This window comes from Mycteria americana, unplaced genomic scaffold (assembly GCF_035582795.1).
Source record: "Mycteria americana isolate JAX WOST 10 ecotype Jacksonville Zoo and Gardens unplaced genomic scaffold, USCA_MyAme_1.0 Scaffold_66, whole genome shotgun sequence".
Lineage (NCBI taxonomy): Eukaryota > Metazoa > Chordata > Aves > Ciconiiformes > Ciconiidae > Mycteria > Mycteria americana.
In genome coordinates this window covers 479,957-494,969 of record NW_027445651.1, presented here as the reverse complement: position 1 = coordinate 494,969, position 15,013 = coordinate 479,957, and the positions used below count along the sequence as shown (strand labels likewise).

General features: G+C 51.2%; 1 gene segment (V, D, J or C); it reads right to left on the bottom strand.

Moving 5' to 3' along the window:
- Positions 1–11,713: 11,713 nt before the first annotated feature.
- Positions 11,714–12,966, bottom strand: LOC142404046 (T cell receptor alpha variable 1-1-like). The segment is given in 2 exon segments: positions 11,714–12,075; positions 12,918–12,966. Coding segments are annotated over 2 exon segments (411 nt in total).
- Between the last annotated feature and the right edge of the window lie 2,047 nt (positions 12,967–15,013).

Sequence of the window (15,013 nt, the reverse complement as noted above, 5' to 3'; positions counted from 1 at the left end):
CTTCCCTTCCCTTCCCTTCCCTTCCCTTCCCTTCCCTTCCCTTCCCTTCCCCTTCCCTTCCCTTCCCTTCCCTTCCCTTCCCTTCCCTTCCCTTCCCTTCCCTTCCCTTTTCTCTTCTCTTCTCTTCTCTTCTCTTCTCTTCTCTTCTCTTCTCTTCTCTTCTCTTCTCTTCTCTTCTCTTCTCTTCTCTCTCTTCTCTTCTCTTCTCTTCTCTTCTCTTCTCTTCTCTTCTCTTCTCTTCTCTTCTCTCTCTTCTCTTCTCTTCTCTTCTCTTCTCTTCTCTTCTCTTCTCTTCTCTTCTCTTCTCTTCTCTTCTCTTCTCTTCTCTTCTCTTCTCTCTCTACCTTGCCTTGCCTTGCCCTGCCCCACCCTGCCCTGCCCTGCCCTGCCCTGCCCTGCCCTGTCTTGCCTTGCCTTGCCTTGCCTTGGCCTTCCCTGTGCTGCCCTGCGCTGCCTTGCCTTGGCCTTCCCTGTGCTGCCCTGCGCTGCCTTGCCTTGCCTTGCCCTACACTTCCCTGCCCTGCCTTTCCTTTCCTTTCCTTGCCTTGCCTTGCCCTGCCCTGCCCTGCCCTGCCCTGCCCTGCCCTGCCCTGCCTTGTCTGGCCTTTCCTTGCCTTGACCTGCCTGCATTGCATTGCCTTGCCTTGCATTTCCTTGCCTTGCCTTGCCTTTCCTTGCCTTGCCTTGACCTGCCCTGCCTTGCCTTGCCCTGCCTTGCTTTGCGTTGCCCTGCCTTTGCTTGCCTGATCTTACCCTGCCCTGCCCTGCCCTGCCCTGCCGTGCCCTGCCATGCCGTGCCCTGCCCTGCCCTGCCTTGCCTTGCCCTGTCCTGCCCTGTCCTGCCCTTCCTTGTCTTGCCTTGTGTTTCCTTGCCTTGATTTCCCTTGTGTTGCCTTGCTTTCTCTTGCCTTGCCTTGCCTTGTCTTGCCTTGCCTTCTCTTTTTCTGTTCATCTATTTCTGACCTGGGTCACTGAATGCTGGAAGAAGATGATGTAACAACAGTTTTCAATGTGTTCCTTCTTCACTCTGAGCTGTGCTAGTCTTCCTTGCATGATTTCTTTCTTTCCAACATTAATTCCAGATTTTTGATTCTCTGGAAAGAACTTAGAGGGAGCCTTGTCAGCCCCAGCCATCTTCTAGGTCCTCTCCCTCACCATTTCCTTGCTTGATTATGTTTGTGTTACTATAGCGGCAACACGTTGTCCTGTTTGGAAGAGCTTTGCCATGTCCAGAAGGAATCAACTACCCAGGCACGAGGCGGGAGCTCAAGCTGTGGTGGGCCACAGCCCTCGTCTCTGTGGTAGAGGAGGGAAAAACAGTGAATGAAGGTCACCAGCTTACCACCGTTGAAGGACGGACCCTGCCAGAGCTGAGGAGCACGTTAGATCAGAGTAAAGAGGACCTGGCAGAGCTCTGAAATACTCTTCTGGTTTGGTGGAATGAACCACTGCCATGCAAGGCCTGACTCCCATTGCAACTCGTTATACATCTGGTAATTCCTGGGTTCATCGGTACTTAATTGCTTCATTCTTATTTGCCTAAGGTGAATGTCCAAAGTGCTTACGGGCTGTAGGATAAAAATTCAACAGAGACCTTGGTATGTGTGGTGGGAAAGATGAGGGAAAGCTGGGTGACAGCTGTTGATGCGTTTGCTCAAGAGAGCTGAGCTATGATGAGACACCTAAAAAGTGAGTATCCCTCTGGAACAATTACCATCAGTCCATTCGTGACTACATGGCACCCATTTGCCGTGTCCTTAAGTGACTGACATGAGTAGTGCAGGTACCACTGATACCCAAGATGCGATGTGACAGGTTCCCCGCCCGCCAGCTTCCAGAGGAAATCCACCCCCTTCCCAGCAGCCTCCGCAGACCCTGAAAGTCCCTCCCCTTTTCTGGTCATGTGCATTGTTACGATTGGCTGACAGGACCTGCTATGCCTTCAGGTTTACCTGGACATACCTCAGACCTATAAGGCCCTTCCCCTAGAGACACAGGGGAAGCCTTTTTTTTCTCGACCACCATTTTAGGAGCAGGCGTTGCTATTTTACAGCAGAGATCTCCCATTTTGTAAACATCACACTGCTCTGTGACTGACTGGTGGCCATTTCTTGATACTGTCATAGCTCTGTGTTCTCAGGCAGCCCTGTGACTGGCTAGCAGCACTAGGCACCCCTCCCATTTTACCCGGAAGCATGTCAGAAAAGGCAGCCCCTTACCATTAGATACAGGGAGGCTGCCACTCTGGATGTGGCATTTCCCATGTGTTTTCATACTGCACTGTGACTGGCTGACAGCACCTTCTTGACACCATCAAACAAACATGTTCTGCGGCAGCCTTGTGATTGGCTTTGCGCCTCCTTTGGACCAGGAAGTGCTCAGTTAGAAGCACTCTGTGTTTCTGGAACATGTCCCTCATTTCAGCATCCAAAGAGTGGTCTGTATCAGCCCTCATGTCTTCCCCAGGTAATGGCAGCAGCCATAGCTGCTCCAGCTGATTTGCAGGTACCAGATCCATTTTTTCACACAGCCCGTCATTGCTTTACCAAAAGCCCTGCAATGAGCAGAAGAGCAAAACTTAAGTCCTCCACAAATTTGATGAAAGGATACTTCCAGAGCACTTCCCAATACAGCAGTTGCCAGCAACTGTGAACATCACAGAATTTTCTCAGGCATAACAGACAGCAAGGGGTTGGCATTCATCAGCTGTCCAGTGGTTGCAAGTGAGCCAACTGTGCAGCATTAGAGAAGTTGATAGGGAGGTAGGCAGAATTTTCTCCGAGATGCAACATCTTGAAGAGCCCCCGACCCCAAATGCAGTGGAGAAGCAGGCAGTGTCTACCCCTAGGTAGACAAGGTAAGTGCAATCTCTGGAGAAGTTGAAGGATGGAAGCTGGTGACTTGTGGCACCAAGCGGAAGGCTCCTGCTCCACCTAAGGGCTTACAACTACAAAATAGTTTCACCTCCTCAAAGTTAAAGAGGAGCCAGATGTGCCTTGAAGCAAAGGATCTGGTCCGCCTGACCCTAAACCATGCAAGGCCACCAGGAAGAAGCAGCAAGTGACACTTATGGGTGACTGACTGCTACAGGGGACAGAGGCACCAATCTGCCAACCTGTCCTGTCACCTAGAGAGCTTTGCTGCCTGCCAGGGGCCCAGATCCCGGATATTGTGGAGCGACTGATGAAGGTCATTCAGCCCTCTGACTGCCCCCCCCGCTATTATTCTTTATGGGCATAGATGATACGGCTAGGAGAAACCTGGACAGAATCAAAAGTGATGACAGAGCTCTGCAGGCAGTAGTCAAGGGCATGTGGGCCCAGGTAGTGCTGTCATCAATCCTGCTGGAGAAGGGAAGGGGTGTGAGGAGGAAGGCACTGATAATTCAGGTCAATAACTGCCTGTGGAGCTGGAATTGGTGACAGCGTTTTGGGTCCTACAACCAAGGGACTCTTTTTGCAGAGCAGCGTCTGCTCAGGAGGTGTGGGATCCACCTCACCAAACAGGACAAAGTTATTTTTGCCAGTAAGATGGCTGACCTGATAAGGAGGGTTATAAACTGGGAAAGTTTTTAAACTTATGCTTTTTGCTTTTTAAAGCATAATGCTACAGATATTGCTTTCCAGAGGAAGCAACTGCAGCATCCCCTCCTCCATGGCCTGTGGATACCACTCTCTCTTTTTCCTACATCACCGTTACGAGGGATTATCTTTTGAACAGATTTTAAAACTGTATTCTAACAGTCTAGTACAAAATGATCAGATGCTGATGCATTTTGTAAAAGATGAAGATGGAGCTTTCTCCATGACCACAGCTACTCAAAATAAGTTTCAGAAGACCCAGACCAGCATCTCTTGCAGCCATTTTCATAAATGTATTCTGTAAATAAAGTTTACAACCCAACTGCTCGGCTTAGTGTGTGCTCTTTAAGCTCAGCCCACCCCACCCCAACATATTTCTCAAATGGACACTACAGACAGCAAAGTTTAAAGATTTTATGAATATAAACCCCCATGGCAGGAGGGGTTGGACTAGACAACCTTTTAAAGGTCCCTCCCAACCTAAACCATCCTATGAGTCCATGATCCTATGAATATTTTCGTTTTAACAGTAAACTTCACAGGGTGCATCACTGAGTTTTAGGCACCTCCCAGTCTGGTATCATCAACAAAACTGCTCATGGTACGTTCAACTCCTGCATCCAGATCACTGATATTGAACAGCACTGGCCCTAGAATTGAGCCCTGAGGAACACCGCAGGTGATGGGTCGCCAGCCAGGTGTAGCCCCATTCACTACAACCCTTTGAGCCTGCTGTTCAGCCAGTTCTTCACCCATCGCACTGTGTACCTGGTCATCTCACAGTTGGACGCCTTGTCCAGAAGGATGCTGTAAGGGACAGTATGCAGAGCCTTACTAAAATCCAGAAAAACCACATCCACCACCTTCCCTTCCTCCACTGGGTGGGTGACCTTATCATAGAAGGATATCAAATTAGTTTCACGGGACTTTCCCTTTGTAAACCCAAGTAACTGTGCCTGATGATTGCATTGTCCTTTAAATGCCTTCCAACAGCACCCAGCATGACCTTCTCCATAATTTTTCCAGGAACTGATGAGATGAGACAAACAGGTCTGTAGTTCCCTGGGACATCCCTCACACCCTTCGTGTAGACTGGAATAACATTGGCCAGCTTCCAGTCAGCAGGGACCTCCCCAGACTCCCAAGACGTTTGGTAGGTGATGGAGAGAGGTCCTGCCGTAACATCTGTCAGCTCCTTCAGTACTCTGGGCTGAATCCCATCTGGCCTCACAGGCTTGTGAACATTCAGCTCATATAGCTGGTCCCTTACAATTTCAGTGTCCACAAATGGAAAGTCACTGTTCCTGCAGTCATGGTCCTCCAACTCAGAGGACCAGGCAGCCCAAGGTCTATCAGTATTATTAAAGAATGAGGCAAAAAAAGCATTGAGTGTCTCTGTTTTTTTCTTCATCCCTGTTTCTCAGGTGACCATCTTCATCAAGTATTGGTCCAATGTTTTCTTTAGACCTCCTCTTGCTGTTAACATACTTAAAAAAGCCCTTCCTGTTGTCTGACACAACACTGGCCAGTCTCAACTCTAGTTCGGCTTTGGCCTTTTCTGTCTTCTCCCTGCATATGCGAACCACAGCTCTGTAATCTTCGTGTGAAGCCTGACTTTGCTTCCAGAGATTGTACAATTTTCCTCTTGAGTTCCATGAGGAGATCCCTCTTCAGCCAAGCTGGTCTTCTGCCCTGCTTGCTTACTTTACAACACAATGGAATTGCCTGCTCCTGTGCTTTTAAAAGGTGGTTCTTAAAAAGTGACCACCACTCATAGATTCTAAAGCCCTCAAAAGCAGATCCCCAGGGAACAATCTCAGGATGGAAGCTGGTGACTTCTGGCACCAAGCGGCAGGCTCCTGCTCCACCTAAGGGCTTACAACTACAAAATCGGTTCACCGTCCTCAAAGTTAAAGAGGAGCCAGACGTGCCTTGAAGCAAAGGATCTGGTCCGCCTGACCCTAAACCATGCACGGCCACCAGGAAGAAGCGGCGCGTGATCCTTATGGGTGACTCTCTGCTACAGGGGACAGAGGCACCGATATGCCAACTTGGCCTGTCACCTAGAGAGCTTTGCTGCCTGCCAGGGGCCCACATCTGGAATGTTATGGAGGGACTGCCAAAGCTTGCTCGGCTCTCTGACCACTACCCCCTGCTGTTATTCCTTATGGGCACAAATGATATGCTAGGGGAAACTTGGACAGAATCAAAAGTGATGACAGAGCTCCACGGGAAGTAGTCCAGGGCACATGGGTCCAGGTAGTGCTGTCCTCAATCCTGCTGGTGAGGGGAAAGGGTGTGAGGAGGAGAGCACTGATAATGCAGGTCAATAACTGGCTGTGGAACTGGAGTTGGTGACAGGGGGTCGGGTCCTACAACCATGGGAACCTGATTGCAGAGCAGCATCTGCCCAGGAGATGTGGGATCCACCTCACCAAGCAGGGCCAAGTTAGCTTTGCCAGTAGGATGGCTGACCTGATAAGGAGGGCTTATAAACTAGGAATGATGGGGGAGGGAGAGAGTACCCAGCAGCCCTGTGAGGGACTGATGGACACAGGTGATGAGCAAAGGGCCTGGGGTGATGTGCCAGGAAGGGAGGACAAGATGAAGGAAACAGGGCTGAAGTGGGGTCACCCCTAGCAGTTGCATGGAAGCAAGGAAGTGCCTGCAAGGCATCATTGTGGAGAAATTGCCAAAACCCTTTCTAGGAAGTCAACATGCTGGGGTGCCCCTGTCAAGTGCCTGTACACTAATGCACGCAGTATGGGGAATAAACACGAGGAGTTAGAGATCTGGGTGCAGTTGCAGGGCCACGATCATGTTGGGATCACAGAGACGGTGTGGTATGGCTCCTGTGACTGGCATGTTGCACTGGAGGGATAGAGGCTGTTTCAGAAGGACAGGCAGAGAAGAGGAGGATGGGGACTTTCCCTTTCTGTGAGAGAGCAGTTGGAGTGCATGGAGCTCTGCCTGGGGGTGGATGATGTGCCAACTGAGAGCTTATGGGTAAGCATTAAAGAGAAGACAGGTAAAGGTGACATTGTAGTGAGTGTCTGATACAGGCTGCCTGACCAGGAACAACCAGCGGATGAGACCCTCTACAGGCAGAGAGGAGCAGCCTCACATTCACAGGCCCTGGTCCTCATGGGGAACTTCAACCACTGCGGTATCTGTTGGAGGGAAAACACAGCAGGACATAAGCAAGCCAGGAGGTTCCTGGAGTGCATGGATGACAGCTTCATCACCCAAGTGACAGAGGAGCCAAGGAGGACAGGTGCTCTGCTGGACCTCATACACACCAAGAAGGAAGGGCTTGTTGGGGATGTGAAGATCAAAGGCAGCCTTGGCTGCAGTGGCAAGGAGATGGTGGAGTTCAGGATCCTGAGGGGAGGGAGGAAGGTAAATAGCAAGCTCAGAACCCAGGACTTCAGGACAGCCGACTTCCGTCTCTTTAAAGATCTGCTTGGAGAGTGCCATGGGATAAGGCCCTGGAGGCCAGAGGGGCCCAAGAAAGCTGGTTAATAGCCAAGGATCACCTCCTCCAAGCTCAAAAGCAGTCCATCTCAACGTACAGAAAGCCAGGCAAATATGCCAGGAGGCCTGTATGGATGAACAAGGAGCTCCTGGCAAAACCAAAACACAAGAAGGAAGCATAAAGGAGATGGAAACAAGGATGGGTAACCTGCGAGGAATACAGAGACACTGTCAAAGCATGCAGGGATGGGATTAGGAAAGTCAAAGCTCAAGTGGAACTGAATCTGGTGAGGGATGTCAATGGCAACAAGGCTTCTGTAAGGACAGGTAGCATTGAAAAGGCTTAGGGGCTGAATGCCTTCTGTGCCTCAATTTTTACTAGCAAGATCAGCCTTCAGAGTCCTACATCCCTGAGACCAGAGGGTCTCCCTTGTCTGCAACAAGGGAGACGTACCCTTGGTGGAAGAGGATCAGGTCAGGGAATACTGTAAGCAAACTGCACGTACATAAGTCCATCTGGTGCTGACACCATAGGAAAAATGGAGTTTGGGTCATGTGTCCCAGTCTCCTGCATACACTCCCTCTCATAGATAATATAGCCCTGCCCTTTTTCTGGATTTTTGTTCCCACGTGTGAAACACTGGTGCTGGTTTACATTACAGATCTGTTTATCGCACATCCCGCACTTCCAACTTTACATTCGTGCTGTTTTTCTGCCTCGGCCTTCAAGTTCTCACAGAAAATCATAGCTAAACCGTCAACTTCTTTTTTAACAGGCGTGGCCTTGTGCCTCTGTAAGCATTCCCCAGACCTGCACAACAGCCGGCAACTGGGGCACCTTTTCCTTCTCCCCAGCTTAAATGCACAGTCACGAGACAAGCAGAGCCGTCAACAAAATGTACAGCTCTGGCCATGGTTATAGAATGTATGACAAAGCCCACAAGAGTTTCTCACTCCAAACACCTTCCTGACATCCTTAACACATTAATAATGAAGATGTAAAAGGAGGAAACAGGTCTTGCAATATCTGAGGCTGTCGCTTGGTTTAAAAGTCCCCCAATCCTTTTTCCCCTCCGACAGGAGGATGGTGCATATATTAACATGTCCCCAGACAAGGGGATGTCACTCAGCGTGACCTTCCTGTGCACAGACCACCCCAGTTGGTCTTGTAGCTCTTTTGTTCTGCGTAACGATTCTGCACCTGTCAGGTCCCTTGCAGCTGTAAGTGCTGTGTTACTCCCTGCAAAACAGAGATAATTGTCACTGCTATTTAGATCAATGAAATAGCACCACTTTTTGTCTCTAACTTTGGAATGGGGGATAGACTGCAGGTTCTGTGTACCCCACGCACAAAGGCTTTCACAATAATGACAGCCTGGTGGAAAGTCTGATCAGAACACAGCGCTCTTTTACTTTGTTGGGGAGTTCTGACCCAGTCTAAAAATGTCACAGTGTTCACATTGTTTCAATTACCAGCAGGAGAATATGAAGTCATGCATGCTGACAGCTTCAAGATGGAGCTGAGCATAATCACCAGGTTCAAACAGCTGGTGCAAATGATGAAAAATGTGCTCTACACCCCTAAGAAATTTGTCATAAGCTTCATGTAGTGAGTGATGTCTGATGTAAATTAATAAATCTGTATACTTCTAGATACTGTCTGGCTCCAAACCTCTGGACTAGCCAGTCCCAGAGCTTTGCATGCTCCATGGAAGCCATGGGGCAGACTTCTGCCTCCTTCAACTGCTGCTGCATTTGAGGGTGGGGACCAAAATGGACTCTGAAATGCTTCCTCGGGACTTGGGAGTGCAGCAGGCAGCCTCTGCAGGGAGACAACCTCACTGTGTTCAACCGCCTCTTGCACTGTGAGGGACTGCAGTAACCGGGAAGTGCCTTCCAGGAGGTCCTCCTCTGGCCTCATGGGAGACATGTTCATGGGCCCACCACATTCAGAAAAACAGTTTGCATTAAGGTCCCTTGTGATCCCCATGATCCCCTGCCAGTAAGATGCCAAAAGAGGTCAACAAATTTCTCCAGAGGGCGGGTTTAGGAGGAAGAGAATTGCAATGCAGCAGTGCAGCCCACCTGCCTGGGAAGCTGACCACAAGTGAACATTGGAGCAAGTTGGGAGGGAGGGAGGGAGGGAAAGAGAAAGACATGTCACGTCCTCACACAGGCAAGCTCCTGGGTGATCAGCCAAGGCTTGCAGAGCTGGGAGCAGCTGAGCCCCTTCCTGTCAATGCAGCCACAGGTAAGCCCACCAGCGTGCCCCAGGCCAACATCACTTGCCTGCACTGCACCCGTCTGGCACCTGAGCTGAGTCTTCTGCCGGCACTGACACATTCCTGCCCCAGAAATCCTGGGGTCTCTCAATCCCAGTGCTCAGAAGAAGCCTCTGTGAGGGAATGAGCACGGCATAAGCCAGGAAATGAAAAGGCGCCATCAGGGAAAACAACCACTCAGCCCATGTCATTAGCTGGGATGATTTCCCTTCATCATGAGCACCTTAGAAAATTGCCACTTCTGTAGAAGCGACCTCTGGTCCTGGGGCAGGTCAGGGCCACCATAAAAGCCAGCCCAGGTCCACACTGTCTCATCCACTTCTCTCACCTCCTTCTCCTTGGGAACCAGGTGAGTCTGAAGCCCTTTCCTCATGCAGATGCATGCTCCTCCATCCTGTGCTGGGTCTTGGTGCTGCTTGTCGTGGGAGGGGGAAGAAGGGTGAAGGTCTGACAAAGACAGTGTCTGGGACATGCCTCTGGAGGGAGGCTCTTCTTTTAAGAGATGGTCAGCAGCCTTGTTGAGCCTGGCGACACTTTGCAGTACCATGTCTGGATAAGGCCAGGAAACCCTTTTGCCTCACTGCCCAGTTTCTACCTCCCGGCTCAGCAGGTGCCTTTGACTTTGGTGGTGGACTTGTGGCAAACTGCTCCTCACATGTCCCTGTGCTTTGATTCCTCTCTGCCCTCTCTCCCAGGTGCACTTCTGGACCTGAGACGTGTCCTGCTATGACCAGTGCCTGCCATGCTGGCCCTGTGACCCAACCCCGCTGGCCAACAGCTGCAATGAGCCCTATGTCATGCAGTGCCAGTACTCCACCGTTGTCATTGAGCCCCCTCCCGTGGTGGTGGCCCTGCCTGGCCCCATCCTCAGCTCCTTCCCACAGAACACCGTTGTGGGCTCCTCCACCTCCGCTGCTGTTGGAAGCATCCTCAACTGTGATGGAGTGCCCATCACCTCTGGGTGCTGTGACCTCTCTGGCATTTCCAGCTGCTACTGTGGCAGAAGTTATAATCCTTTATAATCCAGCTGCTACTGTGGCAGAAGTTATAATCCTCCACATAATCCTTTCTTGGTGGACATTGTCTCAGGTTGCCCAGGATGAAAGGCATTGCCTTGGGTGGCGGCAGGGGGAGAAGCTGAGGACACAAGCAGACTTTTCATCATTCCCAGAGGAAGGGGAGGGAGGGACACAGGACAATGGGTCCCTTGCAGTCACTGTCTCTTGGAGCTGAGGAAGACATACTCAGCTCCTCCACAGCTGGTGGAGATCGGGGTCTGCATTCTGGCACCTCTGCTCAGATACGGCCCCTTGGCCTCAGAGCATGTCCTGCAGATGGGGAGCCCAACCTCTGCTATCCCCCAGTGAGGAGCCTGGTGCTACTGGAGGCTCTGAGAGGTCAACAGCTGACAAGCCTGTGCAGAAGGGAATTCTACCTATACACCCTATACACCCTCCACCCTGCAAACAGTTCCCTGCACAGCCCAGCAGTTACACAGATGTGCAGGGCTAAGGCAACTCACAGGTTGATGCTGAAATCAGCCTGGCCAGGCCACATACCAGGGCCCTCATGCTCCTCACACACCCTCAGCTCCCACCAGACAGGGCACCCCAAGGACAGCAGCCAGTGCCCAAGCCTACGTCTGCTGTGTCATGCCTGGCCTTCCCCCAGGTGTGAAGCCACTTTCCCCAAGGCCAGCTCTTCTCCTGGCAGGCCTTGTTGCCCACCTCTGCCTGGTGATCTGCTCCCCCCTTGAGATCTTGGATAGAGCTGTACAACCTGGTCCCACTGCAGAAGAAATGAGGCAGGTCTGGGGGAAGCCCATGAGGTAGGGAATGAGGAGGGCTCCAAGGACGGGCAGAGTGCACTGGAGGACAGCAGGTCCTCCAGATCCCAGCACATGGCCATGTAGCAACTGGAGGGTCCACAGGGTATTTCTGAGTATTTTCCAAAATTGTTGTAATCATAGGTAATTCCAGGAAGGAGCATTGCCAGATGACATGTTATTTATGTTTTTCATCTTGTTTTGAACTCTGACCTCTGAGGGACACATCCCGGAGCAGGTACTCTAAGGGACAGGCCAGCAGGAAACCCTGAAGATGCAATGTGCAGCAGGGAAAAACAGAAAGCAAAGAGCAGCAGCAAGGAACCATTGCACAAGCAGCCCTCATCTCCTGCATTGCCTGCCTCCTCACTGGATCCTTTGGGCAGAATAACCACATAACCCATGGCGAAAACAAGGGAACCTGAGAATCCTTCATCACTTTCTCCATCCTCTCAAGTCATTGCACTGTCCCCTCCTCAAAGAGGATTTTAGCCTGCAAATCTCTGGGTGCATTGATAAAAAAAGAGTGCTGAGGGCCTTTCCCTTCAGCTTCACCTTGCACAGACACATGCCCTCCCTCCCCTGGCTTGTTGCACAGCCAAGGAAGCTCCCTGCACCACGGTGTCTTGCACAGCACAGAGGTACAAGGCACTGTCAGAGAGCTCGACTTCCTCCAGCCGCAGAAGGCTGTATTTCTCTGTGGTGTTCAGCAACATGGTGAGACGGCCGCTGTGCTTGGACCCAGATGCTGCCTGAAACAGGATTAGCTGGGGAGCTTGTCCTTTCCTCTGCTGGTACCAGAGCAAGCTCTGAAAGTACGAGGTCTGGTATGTGCAGGCTGTTTGGAAGGTGTCTCTCTGCTTCACCGTGATCTGTCCTTCTTGCTGGGTGACGGTGATTTGCCCCATGGTGCCTGGAAGAAAGGGAAGGTCAGCAGCTCTGCAGGGAAAGGCTCTGGGAAGCAAACCAGGAGTGGATGCAAAACCCAGGCAGAGAAGGCTCCCTGTCCCTTGCCCTGCAGGAAAATCCTGAGGGGACAGCCAGGCGGAGAGCAGTTTTGGGCAGGAGCTCTCAGCACAGTGTGGACCCTGAGGAGAGCTGTGCTTTGTCCCTGCTCCTCCTCCCTGCTCCTGCTCCTACTGTCCAGAGGACCAGGGAACAGCCTGTCATCCCTGACCTTTGTGTGCTGGGACCAGCACCCCTCCAGCAGGTTGAGGAGCCCAGGGAGCTACAGCAAAAAGATTCATCCTGCTTCCCCATCCCTGTCATCTCAGAGGGCTCCTAGCTCCCTGAATCCATGCAGTGCTGAGCTGAATGTTGGAAAGAGGGAGCCCTGGCTGTGTTGACAACCAGGAGGAAACTGGAGGCCATGGCAGCCAGCAAGGAGGCACAGCCAGGGGACACATTCAACATTCCTGTTGCAGCTTTGAGAGGATCTGCTAATTTGCATTGGAAGTAGAGAAATGTGGGACAGCAGAGACAGCTGAGATCTCTTATGGTGACAGCAGGTGGATCAGAAGAGAGAGGCAGAGGGAGATAGATTAAAGGGGAGAGAAAGGCAGGAGAAGGGGTCTGAGGTCTCTCTCCTCTCTCAAACAGTAAGAGTGTCTTGAGAGAACCAGTGCAAACCCACAAATGTGAGGTGACATTTCCCAGCATTTTCCTGTAATTCAAAAGTAGTTGCCTGCATGATCCTGATAAGGCTGGCAAGGGTTTCCTTGGGAGAAGTACGTGTGATGACAAACCAGGACTTACCCAGCAATTGTCCCAGGAAGGCAGTGAGGACGAGATATCCGCGGTGCATGCCAAGTCCGAGCCACCTGTTTGTTGAGTGAGAGAGAGTCAGAAAACCACCTCCCAGCGCCGAGATAACAGAGCTGCCGGAAACGACTCTGTTGGGGGAGCAAAGGAAGAAGCGGGGAAGAGAAACAGTTCTGTTCTTCCTGTGCCTGAAATGCTCCTTCTGGCTTTCTCCCTCCTCCAGCAGCAACACCTGTGGCTCCCTCAGTCAATGGCATTCTGAACATTTCGACAATGAGGTGGCTCTTCCCACTGGGGGCCCCAGTCGTGGGAAGAGGCTGTTCCCACTCATCTCACAGGGGAGTCCTCACCTCCCCAGCTAGAATCGCCTGCTCTTCTGCACACCCACTGCTGGGCCATTTGGGAGGTCAGGGCTTTCTTCCCCACTGAGCTATCACATCTTCCCCTGGGGTCCTCAGCTCCCTGGGGACACTGGTATTTCTTCTGGGAACAGAAGCCTCTTCTGTTTCTCTCAATTCTCCCCTTTCTTTCCTCAGCAGCCTGGGAACAATGCCTCTCCCCCAAATCCCCCTAAACAGGATGTAAACCCTGTTGTGCAGCAGCCCAGGGGCTATGGCTGTGCCTTGTTCTGGTGGGATAACCCACAGCACAAGAGAGGAACCTGGCTCTGACACTGCTGTTGGATACCACAAATGCAGAGATGACAAGGACAACCTTCTCCTACTTTAGGGGAAAGGGTGAGGGGTCAGCAGGGAACAGGATGGCAGATCAGGGGGTCACCCCCACTCCCAGGGACCACATGGAGCACCCATTGGAGTGCTGCACTGCAAGGGGTGGGGATAGGGTAGCCCTGCACCCCAGAGCTGAAAGGGCATGTGAAGGGTGGGGGGAGTACTGCAGGTGGGGACCCCTACTCCCACACCCTTTCCACATTAACTCCAAAGTGATCCCATGCACCAGTCATGGCAGAGATAACAAACTGGTCATTATCGTTAAATTAACCTGAACTGAGTAGGCACAGACCTGGCTGTGCTGAGCTGTATATATCACTTGGCAACCTTGGCAACGTTGCCACAAACACATCCTTGTGTTGATCTAGGAGTGAAGCATCGTGCTTTCATAGAAATGTCCTTTTGCTCAACAGTAGAAATTAGGAGTGGTTTATTTCTAAGAAAATCCCATGGAAACTTAAAAGATGACAATGCCAGTGAGTCTCAGCATGGGCAGGATTTGCACTATGTGCTAAACCCCAGCTCAAGTTCCACCTCATGCTCCATAACTCAGGATTCCCAGCATCTGAAGGGGCATAATGTCACCCATGCTATCCCCTTTACCATCTTGTGTTATCTGCATTTAATGGTATTTTAAGCAACACTTTGTGGAGCCAGAGTCCCATTCTTACTCGGCTCTATCTACAGCCATGCTCCACCCTCATCATTAAAAAAAGCACAATTCCAAATTTCTAGTAGGAATTCCCCCTGCTCCAGATCGTGTCCATTGCCTTTCGCTCTGTCACTTTGCTGAAGAAGAGTTTGGCTACATCTGGCCTTTCGTCCCCCAGTCAAGTGTTAGAAGCATCAAAAAGCTCTCTCTGAAGCTTCTCTTTTGAAGGCTGAAGAAGGCCACTTCTCTCAGCCTCTCTTCATGTCTCGTACTACAGCAACACAGAATTGGTAAATTTGGAAGAGACCTCTGGAAGTGATCGTGTCCAAACCCCACCTCAGGAAGGGTGACCTAGAGCTGGTTGCATAGGACCATGTCCAGAGGGATTTTGAGTACCTCCAAGGATGGAGACTCCACAACCTCTCTGGGCATCCTGTGCCAGTGATCCCTCACCCTCACTGTGAAAAAGGGTTCCTGGTGTTCAGACAAAGCCTCCTTTGTTTCAGTATGAGCCAAATGCCTCTTGTCCTGTCACTGGACACCATGGAGAAGAGTCTGTCTCTGCATTCTTCACAGCCTTCCTTCAGATATTAGTACACATTGATGAGACTCCTCCCCTGAGACTTCTCTTCTCTGTGCTGAACAGTCCCAGCTCTCCCAGCCTTTCTCCAAATGAGAGATGCTCCAGTGTATTCATCATCTAAATG